The 24,328-nt window shown below is 40.1% G+C and overlaps 2 protein-coding genes across 3 annotated transcripts; both read right to left on the minus strand.

The window, feature by feature from the left end:
- Positions 1–141: 141 nt before the first annotated feature.
- On the minus strand, positions 142–13,485 carry si:ch211-13c6.2 (uncharacterized protein LOC100000125 homolog). 2 transcript variants are annotated; one of them, XM_023285065.3, is made up of 13 exons: positions 13,184–13,485; positions 11,532–11,600; positions 9,454–9,478; positions 4,895–4,981; positions 4,656–4,795; positions 4,418–4,528; positions 4,259–4,304; positions 2,768–3,680; positions 2,502–2,622; positions 2,300–2,365; positions 2,080–2,181; positions 1,701–1,953; positions 142–529 (listed from the first exon to the last, which is right to left on the minus strand). In XM_023285065.3, the coding sequence occupies exons 1-13, from the start codon at positions 13,235–13,237 to the stop codon at positions 291–293; spliced, it is 2,226 nt and encodes a 741-aa protein (XP_023140833.2). In that variant the 5' UTR covers positions 13,238–13,485; the 3' UTR covers positions 142–290. The 2 variants fall into 2 exon arrangements, with proteins under 2 accessions (XP_023140833.2, XP_023140834.2); XM_023285066.3 differs by lacking the exon at positions 9,454–9,478 and having other exon boundaries at positions 13,184–13,484.
- Positions 13,486–13,980: 495 nt separating this feature from the next.
- Positions 13,981–23,575, minus strand: LOC111578380 (regulation of nuclear pre-mRNA domain-containing protein 1A). Its single transcript, XM_023285149.3, has 7 exons — positions 23,164–23,575; positions 20,659–20,788; positions 20,239–20,345; positions 18,243–18,337; positions 17,908–18,034; positions 16,381–16,556; positions 13,981–14,734 (listed from the first exon to the last, which is right to left on the minus strand). Exons 1-7 carry the CDS (start codon positions 23,312–23,314, stop codon positions 14,636–14,638), a joined length of 885 nt encoding a protein of 294 aa, XP_023140917.1. The 5' UTR covers positions 23,315–23,575; the 3' UTR covers positions 13,981–14,635.
- Between the last annotated feature and the right edge of the window lie 753 nt (positions 23,576–24,328).

Genomic DNA, 24,328 nt, shown 5'->3' on the forward strand with positions numbered 1-24,328 from the left:
TCAAAAACATTAGTCTGGTTCAAACAATTGACAAATAAATGCACTGCCCAGTTAAACCATAGAGAAATTAATACCATCACTACTTTTTTGCAGCAGGTAAGGAATTTGATGTAATTGAAAGAACTGAAAAAAAACGCCAGCTGAAAAAGACAAATGTTTTAATATTTACAGACACTGCACCAAATACTTAACAAATGTCTGAAGGAAAAACCTTGAAAAAAGTAATAGAAAAACGTATATTCTATTTTCAAACCAAATTATTCCATTAGAACTGATGGAAAGGATGGTTATTATTTTCTTGCTACAAGCTCCAAGAGGGTGGAGGTGATTTTGTCCATTTTAGAAGAGTAACGGTGGCCCCTGTGCATCCTGGATCCTTGTTCCATGTGGAGGGGAGGTGCAGAGGGGTCAGAGTCAAAAAACTCCTCAGCAGCAGGTTGGTAGTCACGAGGGCGCATGGGCTCTTGAAATCTATCAGGATAACGTGGCGGCTCATCTAAAGGATTAATGTGTGGTGTCCCATAAACATCTAAAAGAAAGAAACAGGAAAAAAAATTCAATGAAAAAAGTGAAAAAATGCAAACTTATTTTGACACGGGAAAACGGAATACGCAGCCTATTCCTCACTGTAATATGCATTTATTTTCAATTTACACAGCTTTGCCTCATTACATACAGAACATGACACCAACATATGAGATAAACAGGTGATCACAGGTTACAATACTTAAAATGAAGAATATTTTGTCAATAAAAACAAAAATGATTAAATCAAGTGAAGTGAGGTCAGAGGAAAAATCCAAGCACATTTTCTTTGCACTGTATTTGTCAGATTAGCTAAAACTCCCTTCTCCACATCGAGTGGAAATCTAAAAAAAAATAAATAAACAGGCAGAAAACAGCATTAAGGATCTTACTAAATACAACTTAGTTCACAGACCACTGGAAATCAATGGATCAGTAACTATGGAAGCAGAAAGAGTATATGTCAGAAACCCTAAGACCAATAGAACGGCCAGGAATACATCAAGAAAAATAACATGTTGGTAGAAAGTTTGCACAGAGAGAGCAAGGAGGAGGATAAACAGAAAAGTACTGAGGCGTGACCATCACAGTCTGGGATTGTTTCTCTCACAGTTTTGTAGATAAACTTGTATTCACTGATTATGTCAAGAACTTGGATGTATACAGCGGGATTTTGGAAACAAAATTAAGGTAATCAGGCAAAAATGACTTTAGTGGCAAAAGTGGATCCTTCAGCAGGATAATGATCTAAAGCATAACAGCTGCCTGCTGAAAGATTATTTGGTTCGGAAAAAAATCAAAGTCTTAGAATGACCCTCCCAGAGTTTTGACCTAAATCCTATTGAACACCTAAGGGCTGCCATGGAAATAAAAATGCGAGCTTGTCGCCACTCGTTGGCTGCAACATGAAACAAACATTCACCACAACTGTTAAAGAAACCGGGATTGTTAGTGAAGCCACAATAGGGTGTCCAAATAAGTTTTTTTCTTCATTTTGAACTGTATTTTGTTTTATACAAACCTAAAAAATGTGTTTTTGTCTTAGGGCAATCTGGCATTTTAGTATCTGAATACTTTTTGAGGCCACTGTATATGTGAACTAACCCATGAATGTCTGATTTGCAGTAAAAATCATGTATGTGAGTTTAAACAAAGTGCATTGTGATACATCCTACCTTCATAACGGCCTCTGGTTGAGTGCCTGGGTTCCCCGTGGACAGGAGGGTGATAGTCTTGGTGCCGCTCCTCAGCCAGATGCTCACGCTGCTTCCAACCTCTCCTGTGATCATCGCTGAAATCAAGGTCTTCTGGTCTGTGGTCAGAATCTTCTCTCAGGGTTCTCTCATACAGGTGTCGTCGAGGCAGCTGTGGGTCCATGTTTGGGTCGCTATAATTCCTGGAGATGCCTGGTCGGCTTTGGCTATTTTGCTGCAACAACAAAAACATATGGTTCATTAATTAATTTCTACTGCTGTAAAGAAGGGAAATGAACTAGACCAGTCCTTGTAATATTATGCGTAAGAGAAAAACATGTGGTGTGCAGCGTGAACTTACCACAGCTTTCTCAGATTTCTTGGTCTTGAATTCTTTCAAAAGGTTGCAAAGTTTGTTCTTCAGAAAGTCAGCCTCTTCTGCATTCTCAATTTCAATGTTTTTCTAACCGGAGAAAGTGATGAGAAAAAACACATTCAGATCTCCTCCAGTGAATGGCTGCATGACAAAGACAAGATAAGCACTGCTTTGAAAATGTGCAATTGCTAATTCGTCGTCTTACCAGCATATCAAAGACACCCTCTGACTCAGAGCCTCCTCTGTGGTAGCTTTCAGTATGATGTGGACTCTAAAAAAGGGAAGAAAAAAAGTGACATCACTACAGCAATTTTACTGTTTAAGTAAGTAAGTGCATGCTGTCGATTTGTCAGGATTACAAAATATTGGCAGGTTAATCATGACAGCCTAATTTTACAATTAACCACCTGTAATTCTCTGTACAAGTCTGCATATTGTGTTCCACTGATCTCAGGTCTCAAAGGTACATCAAGTGAGCTTCTGTTATCGGAATAATTTGGATTTGGGGGTCCATGTTTATCGCTGAACCTTAAAACAGAAATCAAACATGTTTGAAATATAAGCACTGTTTAAAGACAAAAACACAAAAAATTGTCAAAAAATATCACATTTCCATTTCTAATGGGATCGGCCATCCAGCTTTCTGGAAAGTCATTTTCCGTTGTAAACTCACATCTCTTTTGTCATTTCCAATTCTTCTGGAGTAGCATCAGAGAAGCGACTCTTTCGTTTTCTTTTACCATGCCCCTCATCATCATTGCCACCTTTCAGGAATCGCCTAAATGGCTCTGGGATGTCAGAAATTGTCCTCGTGACTTCCACTCGTCTCTGGGTGCTAGGGGCTCTTGCTCTGCTCGGCCCAGGGTTGTCAAGTATCTCCGCTTCATGTGGTTTCATTTCATGATGATAATCTCTTATTATATTAAACAAATGGTCACGTGATCGTTCGCTCTCCATAGGTGTGGAAAAGTTCCTCCTCTTGGCCTCCGGTTCACTCGATCCTGGTCTACCCGAGTCCCTCTCCAGGGACCACTGTCGTTTATTATCTTCGGGGTACGCCAGCTCAGAGGGCGAATATGCAGCAGAACGAACTTGGCCACGCCTAACTTCCTCAGAGAAGAACTCCTTCAGAGGATCTCTTTCTGGGTAGGGTCTTTTATAAGGAGAAGCCTCTCCTGGGTAATACTCTCCATGCTGAACCTGTCCATGAGGCACCTTTTCGCGATAATCATACCCTGGCACTTCATTGGGCTCAAACACCACACTTTTTGGTGGATCTTCAACATATTCCTCTTTATACTGACTACGATAATCTGAGTCCACATAGTCGTCTCTGTACATGCGGTTTTCATTGTAATTTTCTCTGAACAATTCCTCTTCAATGCGGTCATGGCTGAGGGTGTCCTCCCTTTCGCTGCGTCTGTCTCTGTTCATGTAAGGTTCATCTCGATGGAACGTGGATGGATTTGGGTAACCTGTCAGTTGCTTTCTTCGGTGATAGTCCTTGAGTTCTGGTAGTAGGGGAGGCACGTCTTGGACTGTCTGTGGGATTCTTCGGTCCCTGTTTTGCTTCTGATTTGGGGGAACTGTGGAATAAGAGCAAACATACTGTTTAAAATTGGCATATGATCATTTTGTGAGGAAAAATAGTACATACTAGTTAGTTTAAATAAGGTGCAAGCTAACTGTGAATGACTGACACATTACGTTAGATTCCCTTAAATTACCATAATTTAAAAGGTGATACTTTGTCAAGTCTGTCTTAGAACAACAGTCAGGTCTTGGACAAAATTCAGAACTCAAAAGCTGTTGTCTTTTTAGTACAAAATTCCTCCTCCTTTTGGTTTCCATCCTTACACTGCAGCTCAACAAGGAAATCCTTTTTAGATAAATATGCATTAAATAATAAAAAAAAATTATAAATATGTGTTGATATCTTGAGGAATGTCAAACTTTCTTGGAATATCATCCCTGAAAATCTTAAAATCTCAGCTTAAATTCCCTCTTCAGTGTTACACTAAAACATATATTTGTATGTAATTTTACAAATGTCTTACTGGTTTTATAAAAATGCATTCATATAGGTCATTGCAAATTAATAAACATCTCTGTAAATGAGCTGGGGTTAACCTATTTGCTAATTTACACAGAAAATTGATTGTACCTCTTGAAATGTTCAATTTGCCCTCAATCCCCTTTTTCGCCATTGGCTGAAATACAGAAAAGTAAACAATGTATGTTACTCTCAAAATTCTTATGATAAAAAAAAAACAAAACATTATTTAAGAGAAATTCAACACATCTAGTTGTCAGCATGTCCCACCCTTGGAGTTCCTCGTCCATCCTGTCTCTCTATTATTTCGGCTCTTGTTCGTATGATCTTCCCTGCTTGGGTTTGTTTATCCCAGGTCACCAAGTCTGGCCGTTTCACTTCCTACAGAAACAAGTATGTAAGGCATTCTCGATTTGTGTTACTCATCTTATAAAAATGCAAAACAGACAATCAAAGGCAGTTTTACTGGAGTTTCTTTTTTTTTTTCAAAGCAATCACAACGCTTTACCACATATCTCTGCCTGTGTTTTCGTCCAATCACATGACAGACCATTTCAGCGAGGATTGTAGTCTGGTTACAGAGCCTACATAAGTATTTGGGGCCTCCCAGAGGGTCATTACTGGGCACTTCTTCCAAAAAGCTCAAGCCTAAGAAATAAAAGCAGAAAAAAAGTTAAATGGGATCAAAATAACATGACCGTTAATAAAAATTAAAAAAAAATTAGAAGTCTGTGTCAGGTTATTCACCAATGATAGGCTCATCAAGCTTCAGGTAATCCAGATACTGTGTAATGTCCTTAAATTCAGGTATAGTTTGTCGTCTGATCGCAAGGCCTGAAAAACCAAAGGCTGCTAGTTAGCACAAGGAAACGCTGCAAAGAGAGTCTGATCTAATCACAGTAACATCAGCCCAGTGCTTCACTCCTCCCTGCACATTTTTAACCATCTTTTTGTTTTTAGCTTCTTCCAGAAAATCGTAAACTTGACTCGGCAGTTTCATGAGATCTGTTAAGTAAACAGTGTTGAGTTCACTAAATTAACTGCCTTAATCTGCAGTTACAACCACCTCCCTTAAGTGTTTTTAGTGGATGATTTCATGTCTCACGTGTGTTGAAGGGCAAGAAATGTAAAAGGGGGATGATAAGTCAAGACTGTAGATGTGGCTGAAAGGGTTAAAATCTTCAGCTCACAGATTGAAATCAGAAATCTGGCCATACATATTCCCACGTGTGACCTCCACCAGTTTAACTTTTAACACTTGAGTTATCACATTTGGCTCTACTTACTTCAAAGTGTGAGTGAAGTTTTCTGTGAAACAAATATTGGGTGCAATCAACTGTATCGCATGATTCTTTGAAGTTGCCGTTTGAGTGTCTTCTGGTAAATAACTGTTGACCCAGATGATTTCATGGTATATAAACACATATTTTGCAAGAAAAAAAAGTCCTGGTGAGGTAGTTTGACCTTGTCCTCTTGTAACACCTGTCTTATGACAAAAATATTTTAATTCTCATGTTACTTACATTACCAATAGCAGGAAAAAAAAATCTGAGTTCAAAAATATCCCAGTCACAAAAAAATTCATTAATTAAATGTATGTTCACTTGAAGAAACAGCATGCCACAACTGTTTTCTCAGTTTAAACAAACAGAAGTCCTGTTTTCTGTATTTCAGCATACAGCACATTCCTCATCGAGTAAAGCTGGAACATGCCCCTCCAGGTTGCAGGTTAGCAAACGTTTGAACACTTTCGTAGCTGTTTGTTTTGTGAGTGAGCGCCATGACGGCATTATTCCTTTGTCGTTTTGAACCGACCTCTCGAAACAGAGTTGAATCAAAGAAACAATGGCCTTGTTTGATGCACAGGGTTGCACAACACATTCCTTTGCGACCGACAATTGCCCATAACACCCTGGTCAGAGTTGCAGAGATGTTCACTTGCATCTTTCACCCTCTTTCATCCATGTCAGCAGCCAGCAGAGTCAGTATGGCTGCAGCTCAGTACTGGTGCACTCACTGATGTTCAGCATCAGAATAACTGAATGTTAACCTGCTGGAACAAGTACTGCTACAGTGATGACAGTAGATTAAGGGGCAGCCATTTAGACGCAAGTTGGGCTCTGCTGCCAAATTTGTGCAAATGAAACAGTTGAATGACAGGTGAACATTTATAAGATGGTGACATTTTTTAAAGGGAAATGCGTGAGAGCTGGGTAGTTACAGCCGTCACTGTTGCTTGAAGACCGACACTATAAAAGCTGACTATTCAGCAGAAAAGGTAGGTGTGATTGTTCACAGCTTAAGATCAAACCTCATGCCTCAGAGAGGAGGAGATTTGTGGCTGCAAGTAAATTATGTGCTTGAAGAGTCAAAACTGAGAGATTAAGAGTAGTTTAGTTTTTTCTGGCCAAAAAAATACGCCACTCTCCATTCTAGCTGATCACATGACATGGCACACTGAAGTCAAGTCACAAAACAGCTGTAAAAGCAGTGATGCCAGCCGAAATTCCCTAAAAGATGGAAGATTTAAGGGAAGATTTAAGAAAAAGAGTGTAGAAACACAATGAATACAGATACTTCCACCCAGGTGCGCTGCATGGTACAATTCAGCAACTGCCATTAAATCATGCTCTGTGTATGAAAATCTTCATCAGGCCCAACAGGTTTTGTGCTTGTATCACAAGGAAAAGGAAAAGGTCTAAATTCCTTTAAAAGAGGGTTAATTGTTGAGGTATTGATGGCAGAGGCTTCAGTCACAAAAATTGATCAACTGCCAAGTGTTTCAATATGGACGGGGGATAAAATGCATTTGGATCCTTGGGAAAGACATAAGTAATACTGTGGGAGGTCATGGTTGAGAGCACCCATTCGCTTACAGTGATGCTTGTGCATTAGGGCGATATGTAAGGAAAAACAGAAGAGAAACTCTTCCTCAGGTGATTCAAACATGAATACATGTTTTTCAGTGGTGCTGAAACCACAGGTACTGATCAACAAATGTTAAAAAAAAAAAAAAAAAAAAAAAGCGATATGGTCACAAAAGCTGTCCTTGGCAAGTGGGTGAGTTCATATGTGGCGTACACCAAGAGCTCTGCTACTTATTGATGGCCATTTTGTTGGCTTTGTTGGTTTGCATCCATTTGTCCCCTTAGGTCAGCGGTATACTTTCTGCAGCCGCGAGTACGCAAGGGTTCGCAGGACATAAATTTCATTGTCTCCACAAGTCCGTGTGAGTCCATGCAGACCCCTTTGCAAATGTCCATGAGTATCCCAAAATTTGTGTCCTTGTCAATAGTTCATGCGGCAAATATGTTACAAGGGCAACAGCACACTTGCTCAGCAGTAGCGTGCATGTGTGGAACATACATACAGCTACTAAGCATGTACGAAATTAGTCCCCATGTAGACTCCTGTGGAATAAGAAAGTAGCACACTGTCCATGTGTGCGTTCTCACCACCCATCCATCTATTTTCTGCCGCTTATCCAGGGTTGGGTCGTGGAGGCAGCGGACGAAGCAGGTCATTCCAGACATCCCTCCCCCTGGCGACGTTTCCAGCTCTTCCTGGGAGATCCCAAGGCATTCCCAAGCCAGACGAGATATATAATCCGTCCAGCGGGTTCTGGGTCTACCCTGGTGTCTCCTCCCAGGCGGACGTGTTCGGAAAACCTCCAAAGGAAGCCTCCCTGGAGGCATCCGAATCAGGTGTCCAAACCACCTCAACTGACTCCTTTCGACACGAAGGAGCAGCGACTCTACTCAAAGCTCCCTCCGGAAATTGAAATTGAATTGGATGTCCGAGCCTCTCACCATATCTCTAAGACTGAGTCAAGCCACCCTGCAGAGGAAGCTCATTTCGACCGCTTGTATCCGGGCCATCCCTGGAGCCAGGAGTGTGTGTGTTTGTGTGTGTTTGTGTGTGTGTGCGTGGGTGGGTGGGTGGTGGTGGTGGTGGTGGTGGTGGTGGGTGGTGGTGGTGGTGGTGGTGGTGGTGGTGGTGGTGGTGGTGGTGGGTGGGGTGGGGTGGGGTGGGGGGGGGGGGGGGCAAAGGGGGAAGCTCATCAGAGCGTGTCTGGTGGCTGAGCCTTGGGGTCCCATGGGGCTCAGAAGTCCCGAAGAAGTAACACAGAGCTACCGCCCGGTAGGCCCATCACCTGCAGGGCTGGAAATTGAGGTCAGGTGCTATGCCCACTGGGCAGTAGGCAGGGGCAGGAGCGGGCGCACCGCCCCCTGGTGGCGTAGACTACAAGCGTCCTCAGCAGAGTAGGATTAAGGCTTTAGAGGTAAGACTCACTGTAAATCAGTACAAAGTTGTTCTCAGTGGTCACCAACATCCGGTTATGAAATGTTTCTCTCTTGGTGGGAGTGGTCTCTTCCAGGATGCCAATGCATCTATCCATGAAGCACGATAAGTCACAGATCTCCACAGTCATCAACTGAGGGAATACCTTTTGTCTGAATGGTGTTTGATCCTCCAGTACAGTTCCAGAGACTTGGAGTACCAATGCAAATGAGCATTGCAGCGGTTCTGGCAACACGTGGTGGCAAAAATTTACTAAAAAAACTTTGGTTTACCCTTTAATTAATCCTTTAACATCACATTACCAAGTACCAACTAGTCTCGTCTTTAAGCTGTGTAGACTTGAATCCAGCTGAATCATTCTCCATAAAACACTCCATTATATATAATTTTAAAAATGAATGTTAAAACATTGCAATACACACAAATAACAGCATAAATCTCCCTGATCAAGCCACATATTTTCAATGAAATGTATAATGTTGTGTAGAACTTGTTTGGATACAAAAAAAATACAAAAACAAGATTGCAGAAGTCAGAGCGTTCAGGCACAAGAGCATCAGTGAGATCGGATACTGATGTTGGACCATATGGCCTGGCTTGTAGTTCATTCATCCTAAATTTGTTAAGTGGGGTGATGTCAGGGCTCAGTGCAGGTATGTCAAGATATCCTCTTAACCGCAACTGAGGGGTCTGAGCCAAACAATGAAAAACAGCCCCATACAAAACAAAGTACATCAAATTATCTGGACATATTTTCTCACTGTACACACTTACCTTAAAGTACTTGAATGCATACTCAATTTCAGTTAACTGAGTTCATAACCATTCTAAGAGGATCCCAGACAGCGATAGATCACGACTAAAACTGTCCATTAAAACCAGAAAACGCATTAGAATGACCGCTATTAATTATCGTGTCAATTACCTGCCAGAATGGACAGCAAATATAGACAAGGCCAGACTAGAAAATAAAAATGACATGACTGAAGATGAAGTCTACTTACCCGAAGCAACAAAGACATCCTCTTTCTGCCAGGAACGAAAGGAGAGCAATAAAAATTAAGTTAGTCAGTACTGGGTAAACAGGACAGTGGGTGTGGTTCACCTCTGCTATAAACAAGGAGAGGGTTATATCATGAAAACAAAAATATTTTTTAATACATAATGGCTAAATAATACCACAGCTCACTTGAGGTGCAGTGAAAGTGTATATACTCACCTGTCTTCTTTGTGTCTGCTATTTCAAAAGAAGATAATGTACCAAAGGAAGGCAAGTTTGTTTTGCAGTCACCTTTAAACACAACTTCATATACTGAAGCCCCCTAACCGAGAGGTTCTATTAAATGTTTAAGAGCATATTTAATGTGACAAATGATATCTGTATACAGAGAATCAATATCCAGCTTTCCTTCTGATAACGAAGACAACCAACAGACATGAACGGATGTTCAAGCAACTTCCACTTGTGTGAAAAACTTCAATGAGTGTGTATTTGGCAGTGAGTTCTGCCAAAAAGATGTTGCCCAAACACTTGTACGATAACTGAACAAAGCCAGCGTACAGAGAAGTGAAGATGCTGTTGACAAGTCACTGTTTCTACACAGTGTGAACAAGGTGTTAGCATCTGTAAGACTCAACTGTCAATGTTTATTTATTGTCTGTGAGGCCTGGCTGTACAGTAGTATAGCGAGGAAGCACTGGGTGTGAAGTCAGCTGTCAAACCAATGCACGAAGCTTCAGTCTCTTCTGACTGGCTCCCTCCTACAGCACCATATGGAAGAACATCAGAAAATTTCCATGTGCTTTACCTGGGAGTACTGCACCTCTTGGTCAAAGGCATGGCAGAAAATTTCCACAAGGGCCCGGAGAAAGCAAATTTCCAGAAGTTGTTCAAAAACATATGAAGCAGACACAACACATGAGACTGTTGTTCAAGAACATTTCCCATTTGAAATAGACCCAGAAGAGTTCAGCGAATAACAGTCTTTCTTGCAAAGTATTGCTCCACAGAATGACAATGTGAATTAACCAGGTGACTCGACTCCGCCGGAGACCAGTATTTTCATAGAAGTAATCAGGACTTCAGGTTGTCACACACAAAACCCTCAACAACCATTCCAGTGGCCTGGTGTGAGAATAAGACATGACTGTAAGTGGTGCTGTTGTTGTTGTCTTGTGTCTCAATACTTGGATAATGTGGACTGAGACAAATCCAAGTTCAGCGATAGGTGATGAACTCCAGAAAACAAATGACTGCTTCAGAATCGATCTGAGAAATTTTGCAATGCAGAGTCGGGAAACAGCATGTTTTTAAAAAACACAAACCTGCTGTTGTGGGAAATAAGCTGCATCCATCACAATAGTCCACAAATGATGACATGACACAACAACAGGGAAGTGTAGATCGAGATATACAGGTCAGTGTGACCTAAATGTGTCAAAACGTTACAGTTTAATTTGGCTTGAACTTACTGAAAGCTGGCCTCTTCAAAGACATGGTACTCCTCGAAAATGATCAAGATATAGTCTTCACAGTGGTCAAAGACAACATGCTGGTAGGCATTCATTTTCCCTGGTTAATTTTGGTGCTCAAGAAGTGACAGAATACCTTACAGTTACTCTGTCACTGTAGGTATGGTTAATGTTGAGATGTCGAACACTTACTGTACTACAAGTAAATGTTGGACATTCCAAGACGCGCTGTTTTTGACTGGTAGAACAGAAGTAAGTTGGGTCGCAGGATGTACAAATAGGTAGTATGCCAGAAATAAAATACTGTATTGGATTTTTTTAAAAAAAGAAGATTTCCAAGATGTTGACAACATCGTGCAAAGAGAGTGAAATGTCATGTTTGACTGCTTGTTTTCTCCATTAAGTCTAATCTTGAACCTGTGAAGACTTGCAACTAAAGGAAAAGAAAAAGTAGAAGGTACAAGTAAAAACTCCACTCAGAGTAAAATGCTCACTGTCTGTTACATAATAAGTTCAATGATACATATAAAATCCAGTAATAGGTGTTTCAGCATTACTAGTCTGGCATACAACTGCATAGATTTCTGCAACAGCACACTGTGGCCTGTACCTTTATATGTCCTGGTGTGGTCAGGTGTATCTTGTATAAGGTGCTGCCCCTCAAGGATTTATCACAGACCTTGGTCAAAACAGAAAACAAAAAAGAGTCAGTTGACAGTTTACTAGAGACATATATTTAAACTAAAGCATGACATAGCCTAAAGCTTTAAATTAAGAGAATAAAATATGACAGCCCCAGTAAAGGGTACCACAAACAATAGTACTGTGCAAAAGTGTTAGGCCTCCATTAGGTTTGTTGTTTTCATAAGGTTGTAATGATATTTATTTCTCAGTCATTCTAGTAATATACAACAAGGAAACACAGCTAATATGTACATAGTATTAAAAAGTCTGACATCCCGTTGCACCTGGCATATCTTGAACTCTCTAGGATAGACTATCTTGGAAGTTTTCTTGTGGCAATCTTGTGATATATTACACCGAACTTCCTTCGACATCTCCCACAATTCTTCTTTTGAGAAGGTTGTCTTTTATTTTGTTCTCTGTTCAGATGATCCCATGCAGATTAAAGAATATTCAGGTCTGGACTCTGTGGATGCTAGTCCATCAATGTTAGTGTTTTATGGATGTTTTTCTCTGCCAAAATATGACTTCATTGCATGAACACTGTGCTTGGGACCATTGCCATGCTGTAAAATAAACTTGTCCCTAATCAAACATATTGACGGAATATCCCCATCACTAAGCTACAACAGACCCCTTCACGTATTGTCAAGAACTGGACACAAACATTTAAAATTTAGTTCACGTTTCCACTGATCTCCTCTCCAGTCTTCATGAGCTTCTACAGAGGCCATTCCCAATCAAATTTCTCTGGACTGTACATTATCATCTTTGCATCCAGATGAAGCTGCCATGTGCAAGTTCTAGCAAGTTGTGCGCCAGATGTCTTCTGGTCTCTCAAGGAAGATAATTTCCATCAGATACTGACCATTCTCTTGGCCTTTCACTATCCTTTCTGTCATGTCACGTCGTTGGTTTCTTCACATTTCTTGATAACAGTTTGTTTGCTGAGCTGCCTTTGAGAGTAGCCTTTCTGATACCAAGCTGCGATTTTATGTCTGTCAAGTTGAGTAATTTTTGGCATGTTGAATGGAATGATGTGATGAAGACCTGTCCCTATATAATACTGAGCTTCCAATGAGTTACAATTTGTTCATGTAATGCTGAACACCAAAAACAAAACATTGATTAATCCCTAACTTGGACTCACACAAAGATAAGTTAGCTTACGATAAGTAGCTCAAACGATCAATGAGAAACTGTTGACATGTCCTAAATCAAACAGATGATTTGGACAGCAAATCTCACATTTACCGCCCAATGTTTAAGACACAATAGAAGTTGTGGTATTAATAGTATATTTAGTTTAGTTTTAGTGTCATTTATTTTATTTCCTAGTTATATCTTGATGCAGAAACCTGAAGTAATGCATGGTTATTGTAACTTAAACCTAGTAGTGGCCTCAGACATTTACACAGTGGATAATACATATATGAAGATGGACGGGTTTATTTCCGGTCTATTTTACGAGGCTACATAGCTAGGTGCGCCTGGTTTACTGTCTGAAAGAACAAGCTGTATTTGTTTCGCTGTTGGACCCAGCTTTATGTGCATGTTAGCTAGCGTTAGCGACCTTACCGTGCATTCAATAAATTCAGTCTCCTCGTCGTAAGGTGTTTCGAGGTTATCCATAGTTGAACGACTAGCAACAACCCTCCCTGCTGAAGAAACCTTTACTAGCTTAGCAAATGGTAAACTGGCAAGAAAAAGCAACCAGGCTGCTTTTAACGGCTGTTAGTAGCTAGTAATGCTCGCCGTTCTGTATCGCTAACACTAACGAATTAGTGTGTGCGGTTTATATTTTATACACCGTTTATCTGAAAGCTAAATCTGTTTACACCCTGAATGAATACCACGGTCAACGGGAAAGGGCCAAACTTCCCGTGTGTTTGTGTTGTGTCACCTCCAGAGGGACCACAGGGGCGGAGCCGTCACTGCAGTGTCACCGCAGGTAAAGAGTCGTAACGGTGACAAAAACAAGCGCACCCAGAGCTAACGTGCAGACTGATAGAAGCTTCCTACGCCCTCTGCAGGTCACACACTCAATTGCAACTACATTTAATGGCACGCACTGCAGAGAGGACTGCACAGATTTGAGTATTTTAAATTTATTTGGTTCTAAGAAGCATTTGCTTCATATTTACAAAAACAGACAGCATTTTTTTAAAGTCTGGCTTTTGAAACGGGGGCACTTCTCAGGCTGTGTGAAGCGTCTGCACAGCATTCAGTAAACTTAGGGGTAAAACTATGGAGCAATACAGTAAACGAGACAACACACTCCTTCAAATCGTCATTTCAAACAGTGGATGTCTGAGATATCTCGGTAATAATTTCACAACCACGCAAATACAAATCATAAGCAGTCATGAGCTGGAGCAGGTGTAACTCCACTGTATTCCATGCAAACAGAAATATGTACACACCACCTTTCACAAACAGGCTTTATGTAAATGATAATTACATATATTGGTTTGCTTTAAGGATCATGGCTTTCTACTCAGCTTCAGAAAACAGGCCATTATTACACTGCATAAAAGCAATGATTGAAGCTGAACAGCTGCTGCAACAACGTATAACCAACAACCGAAAAGAGCAAAAGTAAAGTTACAATAGCAACCTGAAATGCTGCAAATTATTATGAATGATCAAACTAAAGGGACACACTCTGGTGCATTATCTCCAGTCGCTATAAATACAAAAATATGACACCAGCATCATCCACACCATTTAAAGCTGCAGAAGTGAGATGGCAACAGCAAAAGCATGAGAGGCCTGTGTCTGAGGAGTATTGATCTAAAACTGCAGTGTACAACTCTAAAACTAAGAGAGCTTATAGTCCATAAAAGATGCGTGGATAAATAACCGGCTGAAGACAGAATGAGAGCCGCAGGTCATCGTACAGGGGCACAGAGACACCTTCCAAAGTGAACAGCTGAGGAGACAACTGCGAGGTCACTGATCAAATATCGAGGAGATGGGCTGAGAAGTTTCAGTAGCAGGAGTGTTTGTGGTGAGAGGTCAGAACTGGAGTCAATTTGAGGAGTTGTAGAGTCCCTCTGGAAGGTTGTTGAGACGCGATCGCAGCTCTTTCCGGACCTGGGTCACCCTCGCCAGTTTGCGTTTGTATTCCTGAAAAAGTCCAGAGCAGAAAAGGTGCATCAGAGCTCATATCTGATCCTTCAGTCTGAGTGACATTATGATTTTTGATTGTATTTTTATTCCCAACAGCAACATTATGGGAAAGCATTTTATGTAAAGTTGACAATTCAAGGAGGTGAATTCATCAAGGACATGAAAACTACATAAGAACTGAAGGTCAGCTTTTACTGTACATTACAGAAAGTGGTTTTAACTTTAGGTGCAATGGAAGTTTATATCTAAAAAGTCCAATCAAATATGTTGTGTTTTCAATTGCAATTAGTCTAATTAGAAAGCAACTCCATGCACATGCAATAAGATTGTTAGAATATTTTAAGGTTGTTGATTTCTAACACATTCAGTTCTGTTCTTTCAAACAACTGAATTTATGTTGACCTTCAGATAAATATCACTATTTTTACCTCAGGTTTATAGCTACTCTGCTCTTGGTTTACCTTCACTTACATCTGACACATCTAATCAAAGAAAAATTATTAAAGTTTAACAGCAGGGAAGGTATTATACACGACATGTGAGGGCCCATTAGCTAGTGCATGAAATGTAAACAGAAGACAGGCAGCACACAGCTGAAAACAAACCAGCAAAGGAGCCATTTGTGTAGACAAAATATAATATCCTTGCACCGTTTTCAGCGTCTCTCAAATGTTTCATTCTCCATTTCAGTTTTGTTTCACAAAATCCTTTTAAGATACGTGATCTGTATGTAAATGCCAAACAGCTGATGCATGTAAGTAAGCGGTACAAACAGAATACGTTTCCTCAGACCATTTTTAAAGTTTAATATGAGTCACACACTTAAATGTGTCCTCTTAAAATTGCGTAATTTTTACCAAGATTCCTGAAATTGCGTTCCCTTTCTTAACTTGCCTTGTAACAACATTATGAAACAAACATCTTCCACTGGTATGTGCTCCATTTCAGACATGTTTAAGTTATGTACATAAGTGCGTTTTTCAGGCTTTTAGGATGGACCATCATTTGAAGCACATCATCAGGAGCTGCAAGTGTTAGAGCAAAATAAAAGCACTCACAAAGTAATTTTCATTTTTTATTTTCATTTTTTTTATTATTTTTACAAATGTGACGACTGAGTGAAGATACAAATGTGAGATACTCCATCCTCTTGGTATCCTGCGGATAAAGGCTGGACAGTTATTGTCACCACAAAAAAATTCTGGCTGTAACAAAATAAGAAAATCAGTAGTTTCATTTTTTTTAGGATCAAGCACAGTGTTTAGGTCGATACTCACCTGATGGGTAGTACACACTGAGTGGACTGAGATAAATGAACAAGGTTTAAAGAACAAACATTTGCCAGTGATGAGGGAAAACCTCAGCTGGATGTCAAGTTTGTGTCTTATTAGGAGACTGTCCTCGGTTTACAATGTGGGCCAAACGCTCAAACTCAAACCTGCAGTCTGGTTCAATTACAACAAACGTACTGAAAGAACATGTCTTCAAAATGTGGACAAACAAGAAGTGTGAGGCGACTGCTACGTGTACAGATTAACAGTACAAATGAGTGATAATGACACAAAGATGAGACGGACAAGACACACACACACACACATAACTAAAATAATCATCATAGAAAGAAAAAAAAGTTATTCACGCACTTCAAGTTTCTGCTCATTCTGGGCCAAGCCGTCCTTCTGGCTTTGCAGGAAGACCATTAGTGTGCGCGTGAGCTGCCTCCTGTCGTCAATCTCCGCCGCCAAGCGGCCGCTGTAGTCTGCTAGCAGCATGCAGGCCTCCTCCACCAGCCGAGAGAGCCGCTCCCCTGATTCTTTATCTGAAGCACAGAGAACATAAAAGAGCAGGGCACAAAGCTTAAATACAGCCAATCTTACAGGTTCAACAGACGGTCATTCCGTTATCCATTAATCACCACACAATATAATTAGCTACTGTATAATCAATGGCAAGTCAAACACCGTTTCCTACAGATAGAGGCATTTTATCTCCCTTCTCCAACATCCTGCTCAAGGTCACCTCAGCTAGTGTTTGTTGAGGTGAAGGCAAAGGCACTATGCTTTGAACACTTTTAATGAACAGTATGTCAAATTGGTTTAAGACCCCCTCCAAAGAAAATCTAATTTAATTTTGTTATAATGTCCATATGGTGTTTTTTATATGCTGGCAGACACATCATGAGACAAATAAGCAGTCAGTGCTATGGTTAGGTGTTTCTGCCTTGAAACGAAAGTGTACTAACAGTCTAAAAAAACAGATCTTAGTTTGAAGGGTTTTATTCGGAAGGAACCAAAGAAACAAATCCCGTCAACTTGAAGGTTGGTGGTTTCTGTATCATCATCCTTCTTCAGAATCAGTTTCCAGTTTGACACATACACATGTATGACTGAATTACTTCAACATTATAGTTAGTGATTGTGTTGTGTAGACTAGTTTCACAGTGTATAAACAGAGTAATATGTGAGCTGGTGTTCTCCAGCTGCAGGGGAACAGCAGAGAGATGGGAACAATTTACACATGGATAGATCTGTCCACACCAGATCAGGGTAGAGTTATGTAAGTAATATTAAGGCATGAAGAGATGGCTTTTATGAAAAAAATCTATATATGTAATTTTTAAATACAGGGATGAGTTTTTAGGGGTTTAATAAATGATCAGAAAGGGACTTCAAATGACTAGTTGTGTTGTCTCAGCCCATATGCATGTGTGTATGTGTGTGTGTGTGTGTGTGTGTGTGTGTGTGTGTGTGTGTGTGTGTGTGTGTGTGTGTGTGTGTGTGTGTGTGTGTGTGCGGATGTCTGGTTTTCTGTCTTGCAAATATCAATACAATTGACCCCAAGCACTATTTTTATTTTAAGAATAAATTATTGTAAAGTTTAGGGATGCATTTGACTTGTGATTTTGACTTGTTTAACCTGCAGGTTTGAGTAAAAGGTGGATGTCTTCTGCAAAAAGGTGAAGAAATTGTTAATAATTTATTGCTCCCTATAATACACTGGTGTTAATTCTTATATTGTCTATATCGCGGGGCACCTATGCAGATTAGGTATTTTTTGCCACATAGACGTGAACCATGGCTTTCTACATCACTTGCAGTCTCATGCGTGACTGAGCTGTACATCATACTTGAGTACATACATACAATATCCATAAGCGTTCTGTGTCCTACCTGTGATCCTGTGAAGCAGTGACGTGTCCTGCACCTCAGCAGGAAGGGAGGAGATGCGCTGACGCAGCACCGAGTCGCCAGAGGCTGCGTTCTCCAGCTCCTGCAGAGCCCGAATTAACTCTGCTGTCTGAGGCAGAGGGAGGACGATAAGCAGGGGAGGGAGACGAGGAGAGCACAAGAAGGTATTTAAGTATGTGTCATAATCAACACTGGAGTGGCAGCGGCAAACATAGAAGCATGTGCAGAAATGAGCATTAAATGTACTCTATGCAGTTAAAAGTGTAATTTCATAAACATACTGTATTTATATCTACACTGTTTGTCACAACCAGCACCTGTGGAGGTTCAACTGGGGAGCTCTGGGAGGCAAAGCCTTCATCATCTGGTTGGATCTCTTCATATGGCCTCTTCTTAGCCTTCTTTTCTCCATCTGGGATTTACAAGAAAAGAAAACAAGACAAAAAACATCACATCATCACTTAATTAGCTATCATGTACACTACCAGTCAAAAGTTTGGACACACATTCTCATTTAATAGTTTTTCTCTATTTTCATGACTATTTACATTGTAGATTCTTACTGAAGGCATCAAAACTATGAATGAACACATATGGAATTATGTAGTAAACAAAGTGTGAAATAAGTCAAAGCATGTTTTATATTTAGATTTTTCAAAACAGCCACCCTTGGCTTCGATTACTGATTTGTGAACTCTTGGCATTCTCTCCATGAGCTTCATGCAGGTAGTCACCTGAAATGGTTTTCACTTAACAGGTGTGCCTTGGTCAAGGCTAATTTGTGGAATTTCTTGCCTTCTTAATGGGGTTGGGACCATCAGTTGAGTTGTGCAGAAGTCAGGATGGTACACAGTTGACAGCCCTGTTTGACAACTGTTAGAATCCATATTATGGCAAGAACCAATCAGCTAAGTGAAGAGAAATAACAGTCCATCATTATTTTAAGAACTGAAGGTCAGTCAGTCTGGAAAAATGCAAAAACTTTGAATGTATCCAAAGTGCAGTCACAAAAACCATCAAGAGCTACAGCAAAACTGGCTAACATGAGGATCACCCCAGGAAAGGAAGACCAAGAGTCTCTGCTGCTGAGGATAAGTTCATCCAAGTCACCAGCCTCAGGAATCACAAGTTAACAGTACCTCAGATTAGAGCCCAGATAAACGCCACACAGAGTTCTAGTAGCAGACACATCTCTACATCAACTGTTCAGAGGAGACTGACCAATCAGGCCTTTATGGTCAAATAGCTGCTAAGAAACAACTACTAAGTAAAAGCAACAAGGAGAAGAGATTTGTTTGGGTCAAGAAACACAAGAAATGGACGTTAGACCAGTGAAAATCTGAGCTTTGGTCTGATGAATTCAAATTTGAGATCTTTGGTTCAACAGTGTCTTTGTGCAAAGTAGAAAAGGTAAACAGATGGTCTCTACATGATGGTTCCCACCATGAAGCATGGAGGAGGAGGTGTGATGGTGTGGAGGTGCTTTGCTGGTGACACTGATGGGGATTTATTCAAAACTGAAAGCACACTGAACCAGCATGGCTACCACAGCATCCTGCAGCAACATCCCATCCCATCTGGTTTGCGTTTAGTTGGACCATCATTTATTTTTCTACAGAACAATGACCCCAAACACACCTCCAGGCTGTGTAAGGACTATCTGACCAAGAAGGAGAGTGATGGAGTGCTGCATCAGATGATCTGGCCTCCACAGTCACCTGACCTAAACCCAGTCCAGATGGTTTGTGATGAGCTGGACCACAGAGTGAAGGAAAAAGGGCCAACAAGTGCTCAACATCTCTGGGAACTCCTTCAAGACTGTTAGAAAACCATTTCAGGTGACTACCTCATGAAGCTCATGGAGAGAATGCCAAGAGTGTGTAAAGTAGTAATGAAAGCAAAGAGTGGCTATGTTGAAGAATCTAAAATATAAAACATGTTTTGACTCATTTCACACTTTTTTGTTTACTACATAATTCCATATGTGTTCATTCATAGTTTTGATGTGTTCAATGAGAATCTACAATGTAAATAGTCGTGAAAATAGAGAAAAACCATTAAATGAGAAAGTGTGTCCAAACTTTAGACTGGTAGTGTATATGTATATCCATAATCAGAAATAATCCTGTCTGGACCTTTAGTAATAAGTGACATGTTGTTTTAGAATCGGTGCAGTTACAAAACTGGGGTAGTGATGTTTAAACCTGCAGACTGGCAGAGCAGGAAGCCGCATTAGCTTCACAGTCAGAGATGTGGCTGAGTGCTGAGTACTACTTGCAAGCCTGTACAGGTTCGTTTACATGGTGAACTTACATAGGACTTGCGAGAGCTGATCCAGCAGGTTGTTCTCATAAACAGCTCTCTCCTGCCAAATGGACAAAACGCGACCCAACTGTTTCTTACAGCCTTCCTCACCCTCTCTGGACAGGAACACACACAACAGGCATATACAACTGAAACAGCTTAGTAAAAATTGTGTCAGGACCAGACAATGTAAGAATAAAAAGCAATAAATACTTGGAAAGAACTTATTTAATTGCAAATGCTGTACATTTATGCGTTTGGGTAAGTCTATTCAGTATGTGCTCTATTGTTTTCAAAATCTGACTGCAATTTGTTTTATTAATTTCAATTAAAAGATGTGTATTATGATTCAACGACGATTGTACAGTTCTGAATAACTTAACTGAACAATGCATTTTTCCTGGGCATTTATATGCAAAAAAGTCTGACCTGTACACATGTTTGAAAGCATCAACGATGATCGGTGCAAAGTCCTGCGTGAACTCTGGTCCTTTCCTCTTGCTGTTCTGAATGACGTCATTGGCCAAGTAAAGGAAGGTCAGCTTGCGTGATACCTGAGCTGAGTGTATTTAAAAGTACAAATACACTTATTAAAAGGCATTTGATTTACAAGAATGATTGTTCGGCTGAGCAATATAGTGATACGCTTCAATGCACAAGGATGTTTTAACTAATAAATAAAACATTTTAAACCAATGCATAGAAAATCCATTAATTTATCAACTGTAAATCACTATTATTGGTTGAATTAATCAGAGAATTGATTACAAGTCATGCTTTTCCCCATGAATCCAAAATACTAAGTATTTATGTTACTATTTTATATGTACAGTATAAAACAACAGATCATGTCACAGAAATCAGTCACAACAGAGACAAAAACGATGCAGCAGCAACCCTCTAAGTACACATTTTATTCTTCGATATTGCTAAATCGATTGCTAGATCGATCAACAAGATATAACCCCGTTCTCTTACAGCTCTTCATGTGTAATAACATCATGTTTAACACTGGTCTTTCTCCCAATAACATTTCTTAATGCAATAACAGAATTGTGAGTACATCATCTTCCATGCCAAATAACATATGTAAATTCACTGTCATATATGTACATATTCATAAGTAGATTAATCATGCCTGGTACACTGTCTATATGAGATCTTTATTACTATATCGTTATTTTTTAGCCCTGTTGTATTTTGTAATTTCTTGTCCTGCCTTATCTGTACCCAGCGGCTGTAACGTGAACTTCCCCGGTGAGAGATCAATAAAGTTAATCTTATCTTAGACACCTACAAGCCCCAAGAGCTAGAGCATTTTTGAATTTTTTCTAGGAAAGTTGGCTTTTCTTCTCTCTGTTGTGCATATTTTGCATTTGGTTTTATCAGCCAAGATGCACTTTTGCACACTCAAAATATATATATGCATGCATTCCCGAAAACAAAACTAAACAAAATAGGCTACATGTTTTCGATATACTTTGTGTGTTCTGAGGAAGACTTTCAACAAAACTCATCTGCAGACTCATCAGCCCATTGCTCGTAAAGCAGTTGATCAAAAAGATCAAAAGATGAGCTGATTCTATGTGCTATTTTTAGCTATCCAGTGCTGCCTTTTCCCTCACTTGGATCAGGAAAATATAGATATATACAGAAGGAGAAGGATTAGCTGAATTTCAGTGAAATAAAAGTGCACTTTTTCCTCTTATGAAATAATAATCTATGACTGTCGTTGGAAAGGTTACAGTCGAGACTGAGGTGAGCATGAAAGCCAGGAGAGTGGCCTCTCTATCACCACTGCTATTAACAGTGTACACTCCTTTTAGTCCTCAGGCAATGTCCCAGAATACAACAGCCACTTGAGGTATCATTAGGCTGTTGACTTGCACCCTGAGGAAAAGTCTGCCAGTATTAGCTACAACTACACCCAAACCTAACATCCCAGCAATACACCCTTTTGAATGAATTTAAATATAATACAACACCTCAAATGGATATCTAAACTCTTGACTCCAACTACCCATTTCACTGAGAGCCGGCATTTCACTGATATGACTAAACATGGCTATGCTTGTTTAATATAATCAGTAGCAGGTTTGTGAGAAATAGTCTGCAGCTATCGGGCTTCACAGGGCACCTTATGTCAATACAAAAAAATCCACAGGACTCTCCTTACACTTTTATTGCAAGTCTGTTTTCAATGTATGCATATTTCTTTATTTCAATTAAAGTGTGTTTTAAGTAATGTGGCACTAGCAGTTAATACACTTAACATGAATGGTGACAGTATAAAACAGTCTATTGCTATCATTGTGTTGCCATCAGTGCTGGACAGGGTTAAGGAATTGCAAGAAAACTGGTAAAGCTGAGAGTAGCAGCTGAATTGGATGTAAAAAATAAAAGCACACTACACATGATAACCACCTCAGCTGCTAATACACAAACGTTCATGAGTGCTACTTTGGTTGTTTTAATGTTATAAGGACACATCTAACAACATCTACCCACCATGATACATATTGTAAACTATTACTACTGTTAGATTACTGACTTGTTTACCAGTGCAATCAATGATGCACACATTTCAAGAGCCACAGCATCAGTTTGCTGAGTATCTTAGCTACTCTTAGCATTGCTAGCTAACACAAAACAAACCAGGGTTAGATAGGTAACTTATCTGAGACAACACTGGTGGCTCCAGACCGTTTAAACTGGTGACGTCGTTGTTGCAAAGTTGGCTAATGTTAGCAGCCACCATGCTAACAACGGCCCATTGTCTCAACAACTTTAATATAAGTTAGCTTAAACTGCTTTGATTCTGCATTAAAGCTTTAGCCACAGCTAGCCAAAATGCTAAACACACAGTTTGTGAGTGGCAGGAGCATGTTAGAGGTCTATATTACGAGGAACTAGCTAGCTGAAGTCGACCCTTACCTTTTTTCAGTTCGTTGAACCAAACATTGACAATGGTCTTCGAGTGTTTTCTGTGGTGGATGAGCCACAGCGACAGCGTCTGCACACTTTGCTGAGAGTTGCTCAGCTCGGATAGTTTCTTCTCTAAAGCCACCTCAGAGAAAGCTGACATCTCGACGAGATTTCTGGTGGGGGGGGAGTCGAGGCGCTGGCTGGGAGAGGCAGCTTTTAGGTTCCTCCCAGATGTGTCGTCTTAGCAGCAAGTTAGCCGGTCACCACGGGAATTATAGCCATTCAAATTCAATGTCACACGCTGCCTTTGCTGTTTTAAATACCGGCTGTTTGTGCTAACTAGCTACGCCGTCCTCTCGGTGTGTTCAGGGGCTGCCTTTGCTGCAGGCAAACCTCAGCAGCCTGCAAGAGGTGCTTCCGTAGCGACGGTGCGTTCAGGTCCGCTGGAAATTACAGTTACAAAATATTACTACTGTATCAGTGACGAAGCATTTGTTGTGCTATCAGGAACATTTCACAAGTTGGTCTCGTTGATTTCCAGGCTTCTCTAATGACTTATTTGAGCACAACCCTTTGCAGTCTATGCAAAACTGAACAATTTACACTCATGTCTCTCACCCATCTGTATAATATGTCCACAGTACTTAAATCTGTACTTTAAAATGTATATTCTGTTCATATCAACCTTAAGATATTATCTTCTTGTCTAATTTGTCCATAATCTGCAAATTATGTCCATATCATTAATATATATCCTTCTATCCATACATTATGTGTATTAGTATAACATGTTCAGTATATTTTTAGCATCCCAGTAATCTGTATATTATGTCTATATCCATTCATATATGTCCCTATACTGTGTTTATTGGCTTAGTATGTTCATTGCACCTCCAACTGTATATTACAATCTGTAAATATGTGCAGAGTATCTCAATATTTGGTGCATTATGTCAATAATAAACCATTTGTCTTTCATGGTTATATTAACTCTCATTCACCCTGCATATATCTGTACATTTTGTAAATCTTGCATTTGCTGCTTATTGCACTTCTGGTTAGATGCCAGACTGCATTGTCCTTGCCTGTACTTGTACACGTGCAGTGACAAAAAAGTTTAATCTAATCTGATCCAATATAATCTAAAATAGAGATTTAATTTATCCATGTGAGC

This window comes from Amphiprion ocellaris, chromosome 15, assembly GCF_022539595.1.
Source record: "Amphiprion ocellaris isolate individual 3 ecotype Okinawa chromosome 15, ASM2253959v1, whole genome shotgun sequence".
Classification (NCBI taxonomy): domain Eukaryota; kingdom Metazoa; phylum Chordata; class Actinopteri; family Pomacentridae; genus Amphiprion; species Amphiprion ocellaris.